The 15,419-nt window shown below is 34.5% G+C and overlaps 1 protein-coding gene across 1 annotated transcript in view; it reads left to right on the forward strand.

Moving 5' to 3' along the window:
- The window catches only part of LOC106881644 (SPRY domain-containing protein 3), a 126,242-nt gene that overhangs the window by 97,430 nt on the left and 13,393 nt on the right, over positions 1-15,419 (forward strand). Inside the window, exons 5-8 of the mRNA XM_052973458.1 lie at positions 1,187-1,372; positions 4,602-4,751; positions 4,869-4,926; positions 5,159-5,221. Coding sequence (XP_052829418.1) covers positions 1,187-1,372; positions 4,602-4,751; positions 4,869-4,926; positions 5,159-5,221 — 457 coding nt within the window. The remainder of the gene's footprint in view (positions 1-1,186; positions 1,373-4,601; positions 4,752-4,868; positions 4,927-5,158; positions 5,222-15,419) is intronic.

A 15,419-nucleotide genomic window follows, 5' to 3' on the forward strand; every position in this document is an offset into this window, starting at 1 on the left:
TAAGCAAGTGTTCCCGCTTAATTCTATCTCTTTTACGGTCGGCCGACCATGAGCATGGACGTGATAAGCTGTCTCTCTACATCTTTCGGACTTACACTCGACAGCTTCGCTTGCAACTACATACCCACGTCCCAACAACTATGCTCACATACACACAGAAGCTGTAACAGCAAGAACTAAAGATGTATATATTTACCACCTAAATAAAGTGTTGTTTAAGTTGATGGTCTGGAGTTCAGCGTTCCGTTATATTCTTTAATTTTATAGTAGGAAAGTCAGGTATACATCTAAAGATGTATAACCCACTTTCCACTAAACTCTCATTCCATAACAGTCCTTACCCATTGGTCCACCTCATTTGTGGTTAGAATGTACTCTGTATAATATTGAACTTCTCATTTATACCTTAAAGTATTTCTCTTCAAATGGTTTTGTGTATATCTATGTTGTACTGTAGATGTTTAGAAATTGTTATTTTCATGCTTAAATGTGGCTGTGTCACTTGTTTTTTGTTGTCGTTTTTCGAAGAAATCCATTAGAATATATTCTTACTTTATGATATGAAAATCAATGGGAAAATTAATTACACATTATGGTGAAGTAATGGAATTTCCATTACTGTGGGAAATTCCTGTACTTTGTATGCATCAACTTCTCCTTTTAATCTTAGGTTGAATGATATGGGTTATATAATTTGATCTGTGGTTTTTATCATTTGTTTTTATATGTGTGTGTTGGAGTGCCTGAATTAGTTTAGTGCTGGTGTGACATGTACTCAGTTTGTATATATAGTGGTTGATTGCCATTATAAAGTGCAATAAAATTTCACAAGTAAATCATCCTTCAACCTTTTCATTACATTTTTTGGTTGACTCATTTATATTTAAAAGTGTTAAGGGATAATTTTAAGAGCATCCAAGAAGCATTCCATAATGATAAGTATCCTCTGACAGTGACAGTGGTATTGATAAGTAGATGCTATGGTTGATCTGAACTTATAACTCAATTTATAACTAATACACTTGTATTAGTACTTTCCTTGGGCCGGGCTTGAATATCGCAATTTTATATCCTTTATATCCTGTCCATGTAAATAGTATTTATATTATTATTTTATTTTTCTTATATTCTCATAATATGCTGTTTTTTTTTTTTAATTAAAAAAATTTTTTTTTTTTTGCAACAGATTGGCACTGTTGTTGTGCCCTGGCCTCATGGAGGACTTTTTCCTATTGTTGGTCTTCATTCTGAAGGAGAAGAACTAGAGCTTCATTTGGACAGCCATTTTCAGCATGATGAAGTTATTCTAATGACTGTTGACAATATTGATGATGAATGGTCCCGCTTGCATCAGATTCGCTTAAATGGATGTGTCAGTAGTAGTTTGGTATACTTTTATTGTAGTTTTTTGTTCATATTAATACCATCTTTCTTAGAAATGGATTTATTCTCTAAAATGTTGTATTATTGTAAAATATAATTGCCAACTAAATGTGGCAGTCCCATAGAGGACGATGCTACTGTTGTTTTAAGCCCCAGGACATCTCCTCCAGCTGGCTAACAACACACTGTCTGTGTCCGATTAGAATTTGCAAGGGGAAATCATCATTCCCATCTCTAGCCTTATGTGATACACACAGACCTGGGTTTCTGGGTAATAACCCATCATCAGTGTGTGATAATCATGAGTTAGTGATGAGAACTCACTCCACACACAAAATACTATATGCTTTTTCCAGTGACAAACTGTCGCCGATCTTGAAAAAGGAGAAATAAGCAATAATAAAACACTGAGCGAGAAGTAAACAGTAGCAGTACGGAATCATAAAATATAATTGCCAACTAGATGTGAGGACAATGCTACTGTTGTTTTTAGCCCCAGGAGGACATCTCCAGCTGGTTAATGACACACCATCTGTGTCTGATTAGAATTTGCGAGGGGAAATCATCGTTCCCATCTCTAGCCTTACATAACACACAGACCCGGGTATCTGGGTAGTAACCTGCGACATCTAGTTGGCAATTATGTTTTACAATTCCGTAATGCTACTGTCTACTTCTTGCTTATTTCTCCTTTTTTGAGATCAGTGACAGTTTGTCACTGGAAAAAGCATAGTATTTTGCATGTGGAATGAGTTCTCATCACTAGCTCGTGATTATCACACATTGATGACAGGTTACTACCTGTGTGAACAATGATTTCCCCTTGCAAATACTAATCAGACGCATACAGTGTGTTGTTAGCCAGCTGGAGGAGATGTCCTCCTGGGGCTAAAAACAACAGTAGCATCGTCCTCTATGGGGCTGCCACATCCAGTTGGCAATTATATTTTACAATTCTGTACAGCAACTTTTTACTGCTTGCTCAGAGATTTGATATTGTTGTATTATTGCTATTTGTTTAATGTTTTTACAATACCTTCATAATATGTTATTTTAAGAATATCTTCTTTGTTTATACTCTTATCCAGTCTCATAACTTGTCATTAATCCCTTGACTCAACTTAATCCTGTATATCATCTGATGTAAAACACTAGCAAAATCAGTAGAAAGGCTTTGCTTTATTCAGAGATAAATGAAATGGACAGTCTTGTTTGTTTTACATCAGATAGTACTCTGTTATAGACTCAAATGATATCACATCATATTAGCACCAAAATGGAAGTGATCTGACAAATGGCATTCTCCAAGTAAAAACTCACTATTGATCTGGCTCACATGACCTGGTAAGTATATAACATGCCTAAGGTGCCATGCAAAGAGACTCAATATGCATAACAAATTACAGCAGAAAGTGTATCTATAAGTTTCTGGATAAATTCATTTACATAAGAATATGCAAAAGATAACAGACAGTAACATATTACAGAAATTGTAATAATAATTATTAGTTCAATCTTCACCTGTTCAAAATTTTTCACCATCAATAACTGTTTTGAATTTTAGATAGTGAAGTGGATTTTCAAACATGAAATAGAGACACAGACACGTTGTTTAGTTAAAAAGTTCACTTTGCAACTATGTGATCTTATATTGAGTCTCTTTGCATGGCACCTTAGGCATGTTATATACTTACCAGGTCATGTGAGCCAGATCAATAGTGAGTTTTTACCTGGAGAATGCCATTGCAAAATAAAGTCTTTCAGGTGGCTGTTCGTTGACTTTGATGACTATGAATTGAGGACATAGTAGATGGGTTTTTATCCATCTTGAGAAAATAGCCTACTGATTTCTTCTAATGAAATCTGTCAAATTCACTAAATCATTTGCAGTGATTAGATCCTATAGGAGACCACCATATTCAATTATGTGTCACTTATGTATATCCTAAAAATCTTAACCAAGATCGAGATACTCTAGAGGTTACTGAAAACACCAAAATTAATAGAATATTCTTACCTCTCAGTCCAATATCAAGAATACATCATCATCATCATCATCATCATCATCATTTAACATCTGCTTTCCATGTTGGCATGGGTGGGATGGTTTGGCTGAAAAATTGGTAAGTCGGGGAGCTGCACCAGGTTCCAATCTGATTTGGCAAGGTTTCTATGGCTGGATGCCCTTCCTAATGCCAACCATTCCAAGAGGATAGTAGGTGTTTTTTACATGCCATTGACCTGACACCAGCATCAGCTACGACTATAGTTTTACTTGACTTGACAGGTCTACTCAAGCACAGTATATTGCCAAAGGTCTCAGTCACCTGTCACTGCCTCTATGAGACCCAACACTCAAATGTTTTATTGTATAGATCAGACTGTGCTATAAAACTTAAGGAACTTGCAGAATCATTGTTATCTTCCATAGCTGACTTGTAACATTACTTTTTATTTACGAGATCAAGATCAAATCTGTTATTCAGAGGAAAGACCTTTTTTGTAGATTCAACAATTACCTCTCTACAGATAAAGGGATGATTTTTTTTTCTCTAAATTATTATCAACAATATCCCAGTTTTAAGATAGATAGATGAAAAATTAGGTATCCAAAAATATCATAATATAGAAGGTGATATGCTTTCATCCAGCCCAGAACTATAGGCAATTTTTTACATGACAGTAGAACACAGTCAAGACTGAAGGGTCCAATAGGGTATGGTCAAGAATAGTTGGTTCTGAGGTGGCTGAAGATGGTAAATGATAACAGGGACACATTTAGGGATAATAAACTGATTGTAAGTTCTTATATAGTGTCTGAGCACTAATTGATAATTGTATAATAATATAAAGTTTATTTGGTAAATCAGACATACATAACTGAGAGCTAATTGGTCATTACATCATGTTGTTTTGGAGTATTTTTTATGAATACTGGGCCTGCTGGAAATAGCAGCTGAATCTTCTTAAATTACATCTAAATAAAGAGAAAGACATATTCTACACACTCTGAAGAAAAACAGGATGCACAAAACTGGTATGCCTTTGATCATGATATCCTGGAGTTAAACAACAACACTTAAAATAATTTAAAATGCATTCTAAACACATGTAACAGAAAAAAAAACATAGATAAAATACTTGAAGTTTGTGCTGATATTTTTTATTAAGATTTAGTAAAATTAGTTAATGACAGTTTTAAATTGAATTGTCTACAGATTATGGAATACACAGGTCGAGGAAAAAAGCTTATAGATGTTGGTTTGGCACAGGCAAGGTCACCACTTGACCCCACATACCATTATTTTGAATTGGAAATTGTTGACCCTGGTGAGAATTGTTCTATTGCAATTGGACTTGCCCGTCGAGTAAGTTTTTGATTTGACCCTTGTTTTCAAACTTGATTTATAAAAGACAAAAATATTTTTTTAAATACTAAAAAATTTAATACTACTTTGTTCAAAGACTTGTAATTTTGTTTGTAGGACTATCCAAAGCATCGGTATCCTGGATGGAATATTGGTTCAATAGCTTACCATGCAGGTAGTTTCAACTCTCTTATCCTATTTTAAGCTATATTTACTTCCATCATTTTTATGATACAACATTATGCAAGTCAGTGATGGATTTATTTAGTTTGTGTAAGATATTTATTTTAGTGATAGTTTTGTTATTCTGATAGACTTCTTAAGTAATTCATTCTTAATGAAAACAACATTGTTTAATATATTTATTGATTTTTTTACCACTTCTGTTAATTAATTTTCAATTTCAGATGATGGTAAAGTATTTGTTGGATCAGGAGTTGGTGAGCCTTTTGGTCCACAATGCCATAAAGGTATGCTCTAATTTGTATTTCATCCAAATCCCAACTTACTTTCAATATACACCACTTCACAATAAATCTGAGAAATTTTATTGTTCTTAGATTAGACCAAAAATGTTATCAAATATGTTTCCAATAGATACAAAAATATTTAATGAAAATATTTTTTCAGAAACCAAAGTTAAATTAGCTAACTTTTGTATCTTCAAAATTATACATCTAAGCATCACAATACTTGAAAAAACCTGAAATGGCCAAGTTAATAAAAGCCGAGTACATAGCAGTAATAAAACTTCACAACTTTGTGTCATTCTAAAGATGAGTTGGTATTTTCAGAAAACAAGCAAATAAAAGATCTAGTTGTACAAAAAGAGTATATTTTTTATAAACTTTTCAAAGAAGGAAGAAGTGTTCACAACTTTTGTAGGCCCTTCCACACTACTGAGATTGATGTAACCTAGCTTAATTGTTTGTAGAAAAGATCTGGCTAGGTTCTTATTTTTATGAAGCCTGCTGTAAATAGCTGTTAATTCTTGGCTGCTCTCTACTTCCAACTACACAGCTCTTGCAACAATACATCTAGCATATTTCAAAAGCTACATTACACCAAAAAACACAAAAATAATGACACACTTCAACATAGTTGCAAAATCAACAGAATTCATAAGTTTAAATTCTCTTTTCGGATTACCAGATAGCCCCAGTAAATTCCAAAGAATCAATACTATTGCTGTTATCAAATAAATGCAGATGAGTTAGCAAAATAATTATCTGATGCTGTAACTGCTGTGTTGCATCTCATATAACCCCAGTGTATAGCAGAATGTAGAGTATAGCATACTAGGGTACACAACCTACGTATTATTTTTTAAGCTTTCATACAACTACTTCTGTGCTTTAGCACAACTGATTTGTGCTTTTCATAAAATATTTGTTTTGTTTATTGCTTATATAAATCTTCTCTGATTTATATAAGTAATAATTTTATATTTGGGTATACATCTTGTATTATGCTGTTTTAAAGCCCATTCACAATATATGGCTAACTGATGTCAACAACAGTATGGGGGCAAATGCCACTGGATTTACTTCTGGGATTCTTTTGTATCCATAGAGTTTATAAAAAATACAAAAGAAAGATAATGGAATTCACAAGACTCTTTATTCAGAATCACTGATTGTTTTGACCCATCATGCCCCAGTACCTTGCAGGTGAGATGCTGTGCAATCAATTGTCATGCATCGTAGCTGCTGATGCATTTCCTCAGGCAACTTTTCAAAAAGTACTTCGTTTTTTATTTGACATTTCATTTATTTCTCTATCAATACATTTTGGTAATTGTAGCATGCTATGTGTCTCCATAAGAAACTAAGATATAATGAAGAATTCTTCTCATTTGAGCAATAAAATACAGTATACAAGGATAAAAGAACAAGGAATCAAAAATAAACTAAATAAATAAAATAAAATGTAATACACTTATAATAAGACACCATTAAATAAAAGCATAAAATATACATTCAGTCAGAATAGAACAAAAAGAACAATCAGACATTTATATTGACTTTTACATCTCATAAACAAATAATTTAACATTATATATATACTAGCTGGTGTACTCAGTAATTCCCAGGAGTAAAGATGTTCTATTTAAATGCCTTATTACTCTGACATAAAAAAGCAATTTCGTTATAACTGCCACAAAAGGTGTATTTTCTGTCGTGAAAAAGTACAAAAAACTGTCAGCTGGAGGAAGGAGAGATTGTCGGTGGTTGGTGAGAGAGGTTGTCGGGGGTTGGCAAGAGAGACTGTCGGACATTGGCAAGAAAGTTTGTCAGAGGTTTTCAGAGGTTGGTGAGAGAGACTGTTGGAGATTGTCAGAGGGAGAGGCATCTTTGTTTTAAAATTTCAGTCTTGCAGGGCTTTGTAACACACAATGTTTTTGGTTTTGCTGTTGGGTGCATAGATGAATAAATTTTATGGGTTTCCAAGTCTAGAGCATCTGACATAGAGCTGTCCATGAGAAAAAGCAGGATTGGGACACACTTATTAAATACGTTCTGGAATCAAAAATTTATCTACTGTCATTGAAAAAGTTTAACTGGAAAAATGCATAATTATCGGAGTTATGGGCATTCAAAGTGTAATCAAATTTAATTGAAAACCCTGCATGCATTGCCAGCATTTTGTTATTTGGAGATGTTGAAAAAATGTCTATTAATATAATGTCTAAATTAATTACAGCAATATGTATATAATTGCTTAGATATTGAAGTAGAATAGATGAAGAATAATTGTTTGATTTAGTAAATATCAAACATAATGAATCGGAGACTTGAGATCACCGTTGTCGCATTAGAGCAGCTTATGAAGTAGAAGTACCCACTTGTACTCTTACTCGACATGGCATTTTACAGGTTAACTTTATCAAGGCTAATTTATTGAAGCTAATATAGAAATGTATATACAAGTGCAAAAAGTATGTGTGCATATAAATGTATGAATGAAGTCTTTAAGGTTTAAGATTCAAATCAAGAAAGTGCTATAATAAGGTTTAGCAGTTCAAAACTGTGAGTAGTGAAATGCAGAATTAGTTCAAAACTGTGAGTAGTGAAATGCAAAATTTGATTCTCATAATCAGCTTATTGTGAGAATCAAATTTTGATTGCTTCGCTAAAAACTGACAATTGTAAGTGCAGGTGCTATATTAGTTATATGTAGTAGATATAAGGATCCCTTCCAGGGGCCCTATTATCAATTTTTTCAACAATCTAAGTATGTCACAAGGTTTCCAGACATGAGTTCTACTCATGTGTCAAGTTTCATTAAAATGGATAAAGCGATGTAGGAGGAGTTAGCTGACAACTCCACAAGCAAACACACCCACAGACAGAATTTCCCACATATATAGTAGATATATATATATATATATATATATATATATATATATATGTATGTATCATCATTATCATCACCAGCTTTATCTTGTATTCAAGAATTTAGTTTCTTCTTTGTTTAACACTTCCTTTATAGTGATGGTGTTGATGACTATGTAAACCAATTCTTGTATAGAAGAGTTGATGGCATTAACTGCATGGTAATGTTGATTTTGTCAAGCTTTTCTCTCCTGGTGGTTTTGAAGATTTTGGTTCTGATGGTGTTTCAAACAATTTAGGCTCAATTTCAGTGGCTTTCAGTGTTGCTTTGAGTGGTCCTTGTATCTTTGAAAAGAGCAACCCCATGGTCTTTTCCCAGAAGTGATCTCACTGAATAAGACTTGGCATAGGACCTTGCCTCTTCTATTCTTACTACATGTCCTTACGATTGAAGATAGTGTTTCATCATCAGTGATTTGACATTGTTGTTCACATAGTGTTCCTGTTTGATGCTCAAGATTGAACAATGTTTTTGTTGGCAAAAGCATTCTTAATTTGTAGATGTTGCGATGATATAGAGTCCAGGTTTCATAGCCATATAGCAAGGTTGAATGACAACAGCATTCATCATCATCATCATCATTGTTTAACAGCTGCTTTCCACGCTGGCATTGGTTGGACGATTTGTTTTAGTCTGACTGTGATCGGAAATTCTTCTGACAGCATAACAGCTCTTGGAATGCTATCAAAGGACTTTTCTAAGACAAAGAAAACAAGGGAAATGGATTTTTGTTGTTCTTTGCTTTTTTCTTGGAGTTGCCTTGCATAAAAAAATCATACATTATTTACATTATTTACAATTAATGGATATTTGTCCTCATCTTGTTTGTTGTTAACACAATGTTTCGGCTGGAGGGTATATCAGCTGAAACGTTGTGTTAACAACAAATTTCCGTCAATTGTAAATAATGCACATAATTCCTCATCTCTTAAATATAGAACTGTATAGAAAATCATGTCAATTGTACCAATAGAGGCACAGAATCCACAATGACATTCTGGAAAAGACCTTTTCAATGTTGATATTCCTCTATAGTTCCTGGAGACTTTTCATCGCCTTTTATGAAGGTCGTTATGAGGACTGCATCTTTCAGTTCTTTAGGAGCATGTAGGGATTTCCACATCTTGAGGATGAGGATAAAGATACAGGTTTGCAAAGCTAAGCTTCCATGTTTGATCAGCTTGAAAGGGATGTTATCTGGGCCTGGAGACTTCCTTGATCTTTTTTGCTTCATAGCTTGCTTGAATTCATAAACAGCAGGCCTCTTGTTCATCTGCAGCTGAGGAGGGTGATTTGGAACATTTCTCAGGAAGTTCTTGGTTGTGTTCAAGTTTCTACTTTGGAGGGTGAAAAATGTTCCTTCTAGTATATGTCTTGTGGATCAGTCAGGATGTCCGTATTGTTAGCTGCTAGAAGGGATCCAGTTGATGCCTATACTGGTCCAAATAGCTGTTTCGTTCCAACATAGAGTCTGGATCTTCAGTCTTTTTCATGAGCCAGTCAAGCTTTCTTTTTTGCCTCAATCAGATGGTTGATTTCAATATCAATTTCATTAAACTAGTCTTGATTTTTGGTCTTGGTGAAGCTGATGATAGTGTTTGCTGTTTCTGTGACATGTTGCAAATGGTTCTCCAGTCTTCATCAATAGACCTGTCGTTTACTGGATTAGAACTAAGTTCCTGACTTATTTTGGCTTCAAAGGTGGTTGCAATGTCAGGGTTCTGGAGTTTTGAGATGTTGTTTGGTTGAATTTGTCCTCTCCCTCAACTACTTCTCATTCTTGGAGGATTTTTATCATTAGGTCTCTGGAGTGGCCATGGAAATGAGAATGGGCCCCAATGTTCATCAGCTATGTTGAGGCTCAAATATTCTGACAGTGAGTTATATGGTCATTATATCAACAACTATATCAGCATAATCTTGCATTCCTGCAAACATCTTAACTCCTTCCTCTCACACATTTATTTATACATGTCCACATGCATAAATACACAAAACACACAGGCTCACATAATCTTAAGCTTGCTCTCATATACACACTCACAGACACCATTCTTACATGCACTTGCACACCCCAGTTCAGCTGGGCCACTGTCATTATCTCCTCTCCACTTGGCCTCTTTCTTCTGGTCATTTTATCATGTTAAAACATTAATCCCATCTCATTTTTACCTCCTTTTTCTGTCAAAGAGCTAGTCACAAAACATCAACGGTGTTTCCCTTTTTTCCCCCAGCGTCAAACTAATGCACCTACTTGTTGTTTCCTCACCTCTTTTGTTTACTGTACATTTGAAAAGTTTGTATGTATGTGTGTGCATATGTTCCTTATGCATTCCAAAACCAAGTTGCTGTTTTTGACATATGGTGTATCAAAAGATTCAGTAAGCTTCTGGCTACCAACTAAACTATGTTTTCATTCACTTATTTGCATTACAAAAATTTAAAATTATCATTTTTCTTTTAGTCATCTATCGTAAACAACATTTTATATCACCACCACAACAACGATGATGTTACATTTTCTATATGAGTGTGTTCACACGTTCGTTACATATGTTAGGCCGATGAATGACAAGTATATATGTGTGACGGTGTTTGTGTCTGTCAGTATTCATACATTTTTGTGACGATTGACACACACACACACATCTAAAGACAGACAAATACACACAGGGTCAGAGATAGGCTTGAGGTGTGCGTTAATGTATGTATGTATGTCTGTGTGTGTGTATCTTAGTATACGTATATGACTTCCCCCACTCCCACCCACTCAACAGTGAAACATGCTGATATTTAAAGTTACAATGACTAGGATTCATTAGAAAGTGAAAATAGTTTCACACTTTCAATTTCAACCAAAATTACAGTGTTTGATTACGAGACTGACGATATGTGAATAATGAAAGTAATGTTTCTCTGAATTAGTCACATCTGTATTATAATAAAGAAAGTGGCTTAGGAAATCTTTCGTTTTGACTTGCAGAGCTGTCATCTTCGTTCGTTAATTTCTGTAAAAAACTTATATTTATTTACTTTTGTTTTAAAGTGAAAGAGAGGAGAAAATGAAAGATGTATGTACATGTATATGAAATGGATGTGTGTGAGAGAGAGAGAGAAAGGGAGAGAGAGAGTGAGTGAATGTGTGTGTTCTCATGTGTGTGTTCTCATGTATGTGTTCTCATGTATGTGTAAGTGGCACTCACTTTCTCTCTCACACATACACACACATGCATGTCCACTCCATATAGATGTTCATGCATTTTTCACTTTCTCCTCTCTTTTACTTTAAAACAAAAGTAAATAAATAAAAAGAATTTTATGGAACAAGACAGCTGATCTGGATGACAGTTCATTGACAACTTTGAGAGTTATAACAAAACATAGCCACTGCTTTTTATCTATCTACCAAATAAACTATGCTTTTCACTCAACAACTCTGTTTTACAACTAAAATAAGCTCGGCAACTATGTGAGTCGCACAATTTTGAGCTCATTTTCAAACAATATTTCAATGTGCTTCTAATGTTTCACTTTCATCCGATGTTTCACACATGCGTAGAATTCTACCAGACAAACATTTATGAAAATAACCAACAACCAAAAAAATTGTATTAAAAGACATCCATCTCTCTATATGTTACTAGCAGCTAAACCCGGTTTCACACGGTCTGTTTGGATGATGTGGCTGTGATTGTTTTCGGTTAGGCATAATCTATAACAGTGTTTCTCAACCTGATCATTTCGTGTCCTGTTTCGATTGGAGCCTCCAACTGTATGAAGATTTCACCCCCTCCTGTCAGAAAATGGCTTCAGGAATTGTGAAGAAAGAATTTGTACGTAGTCTGTTTGTGAGAGCTATTCTATTGGATATCTGTCTAATCATTAAAAGATTTATTTAATTATGAACATAGAAAGAAATTATACATTAATCGCAATTTTTGTAAGCAGTTTTATCCGTAAAAATTTTATTTGCAGAAAGCAGAAATTGAAAGATATATGAAATGGACGTGTGTGTGTGTATTTGAGAGAGAAAGAGGGTAAGAAAGAGAGATAGTGTGAGTGAGTGAAGTTGTGTGCCATTGACTTACGTTGGCTGGCACGGCAAGTATGCAGCTTTTGAGGCGGTGATCTTTTGAAGTGGGCATCGAATGAAGAAACATGGACAGTTTTATGACTGAATTTCTTTTGAAGTTGTGGTGAGAGGGGAGAATTGATGTGCATGCGCATGTGTGTGCGTGAGTGTTTATGTTTGATGGGGTGTGCACGACAGAGAGAGTAATGTTGATGGTGTATGTGTATATGAGAGAGAAAGAAAGAAAGAGAGAGATAAATGAAATTTATCATTCAGTTTATTTATTTATTATGTATATATGTATGAATGGCTTCAGTGACACACACTCACATGCATGCACGCACGGAGGTTGTTTTAATCGATTTTCTCTGTAAGTATGGGGGCTACTTCAATTTATATTATAGATGAGGAAATAGAGTCACTCCCTCTCTCTCTCTCTCTCTCTCTCTCACCTACAAAATAGATGTATGCTTAAGTATTTATGGGCAAACAAAGAATATGCACACCTAATGTTTATGGTTAGGGTTATGCCGAAAACAGGTGGTGTACATATTCTTTACATCCACCTATTTATGTACATGTATATGAAAGATTGTGTGTGTGTGTGTGAGAGAGAGAGGGAAAGAGAGAGTGAGAGAGAGAACGAGTGAATGACACACATACATACAAAAAAATTCATACAGCTCAACACACACTTTCACTCACTCTCTCTCTCACACACACGTCCATTTCATATACTCATATACATGTGCATCCTTCACTTTTTCCTCTCTTTTACTTTATCCACTCACTTCAAAGCAAATGTCGCTTTTTCACTTTATCCTCTCTTTCAATTTCTGCTCTCTTCAAAGCATAAAGAAATTAAAAGAATTTTACGGAAATTAACAAACAATCATATGATCCCATATATGTTGAGTTGACAACTTTGCTTCTTCAACCGAAAGAATGCTGTAAAATAACTTCCTTTGACGCACACATACACACACTCTAGGTAAAACTTCTGTGCGAATTATGTTATTTCTTGCAGTGCGCACACGCACATTTAAAGCTCAAATCCAATTGAAATGATCTTTTTCGGTTGTGTAATTTGTATTTGTGATGAACGTACTTACAAGCATGATCTTCGATATAAACTGAAAAGAAAGTTTTCCCAGAAATCCTGTTCTTTACCTCTTCTTTCTGGCATGTCCAAGGTGACATTTTTGCTCCCTTGCCTTAGTTTTTCCTAAATTTCTTCTGATTCCTTTGTTTGCAATACAGGACATTAGGATTTCACCCACAAAACACATTCTCAATATTTTAATTTTCTCCCTCTCCACACCAAATTCATTTTTTACTTTTTCTTGGTAATCCATGGAGAAAATACAGAGAGTACGAATCTTTAACAATTTTACCCATCACCTCACCACTTTCAAAAAGCTACAAACTTCCAATGTTTCACTTTTAGCTTTTTGGAAAGTGGGGAAGTTTCTTCAGAAATAATGTTGTTTACCTGTTGTTTCTAGTATGTCGGGTTTTCTGGTGGGGGACTGGTATTTTTTAAGTTTACTATTTCAGTAAAATTCTATGCATGCAGGAAACATCAGACAAAAGTGAAAGCAAGTAGGTAATGGGTGGGTGAGGTGGTGGGAATGTTTTTATTTAATTTTTTTTCCTTTTACTTGTTTCAGCCATTTGACTGCAGCCATGCTGGAGCACAACTTTCTTTAAGAAAAAATTATTTCTCAGATTTGTAATCTCTGTATTTTCTATATAGATAACAAAAAAAAAAAAAAAAAAAAATTCCAAAAGTTACAAATTAAGAAATTGCAGTGAGGATGGGGGGAAATCAAAATTTTGAAAACGTGATTTTCTGGACAAAATCCTATTAACCCCATTTTATCTGCTGAAACAATACATAGTTTGTGATCCTTCTTAAGAACAGAAAGCACTTTCATGCAAATCCATGCAAATTGTACCCTTCCCTTCATTTTTGAACAAACAATAATTTCCATTATGCCATTAACTATATATCAGCTATACCGATTCTGCCCATAAGGAGCAAATAATACAATGTGCTTGTAGGTCATAACACCCAGACAATACCAGGATGCATTGCTAGTTTATATATAAATTAATCAAAGAACATACTAAGTATGTCTATCTACTGGAAATAACAGTCAAAACTCTTATTTAAAGCGCCAAAATATACTGATAGTAGCTACAGAAATCAACCAGAAAGCAAAATAGCCTCAGCTTTCTCAACCATCATGGTAACACGTGCTGAAGAAGCTGAGGCTATCATGCCAGTGCAGAAACCGGTCCATGTGAGTCCAAATATTTGAATGTATGCTGGAAGATTGTCTTAGCCTGTTTGCCTTCAGACAGTTGATTTCAGTAGTTATTATCAATGTATTTAAATAAGAGTTTTGACTGTTATTTCCAGCAGGTAGACATGCTTAGTATGTCCTTTGATTAATTTTAATCCTTCAGCTATTTAACCCTTTCATTACTATATTTCTGACCAAAATACACCCCTCATGAGTTTCAATTAAATTCTAAAATAATCATGAATTTAGACTAGTTTCATTAAACAACTGTAACTTTTTTACCTATCAACATATTAATGTGATATTTGGAACAATTAAAGAAAGGGTTCTTAATGAATTCTATTGCATAACTTTTGTCTCAAAGTGACTCTAATTACAGGTAAATCTAGGTAAAAATATTAAAATTTTGTTTAAACATCACCATAGAAAATGAATCATCAGCTAATATTCAATTGGGTTTGCAACAAAATTTTGATATAGAAGAATTGTACACATCACTAGATTATCCGTTGAATTTAATTAACAGAAGAACAGGTGTACAATAAAGGTGAAATAAACTGAAATATTGGAATTTGTTTTTTAAGAAAACTAGAAAATTAAATACATCAACTATATGAAATATGCTCACACACATAGATGAATACACAGGAAACATCATCATCATCATCATCATCGTTTAACGTCCGCCTTCCATGCTAGCATGGGTTGGACGATTTGACTGAGGACTGGTGAAACCGGATGGCAACACTAGGCTCCAATCTAATTTGGCAGAGTTTCTACAGCTGGATGCCCTTCCTAACGCCAACCACTCAGAGAGTGTAGTGGGTGCTTTTACGTGTCACCCGCACGAAAACGGCCACGCTCGAAATGGTGTCTTTTATGTGCCACCCG

This window comes from Octopus bimaculoides, chromosome 15 (assembly GCF_001194135.2).
Source record: "Octopus bimaculoides isolate UCB-OBI-ISO-001 chromosome 15, ASM119413v2, whole genome shotgun sequence".
Taxonomy (NCBI): domain Eukaryota; kingdom Metazoa; phylum Mollusca; class Cephalopoda; order Octopoda; family Octopodidae; genus Octopus; species Octopus bimaculoides.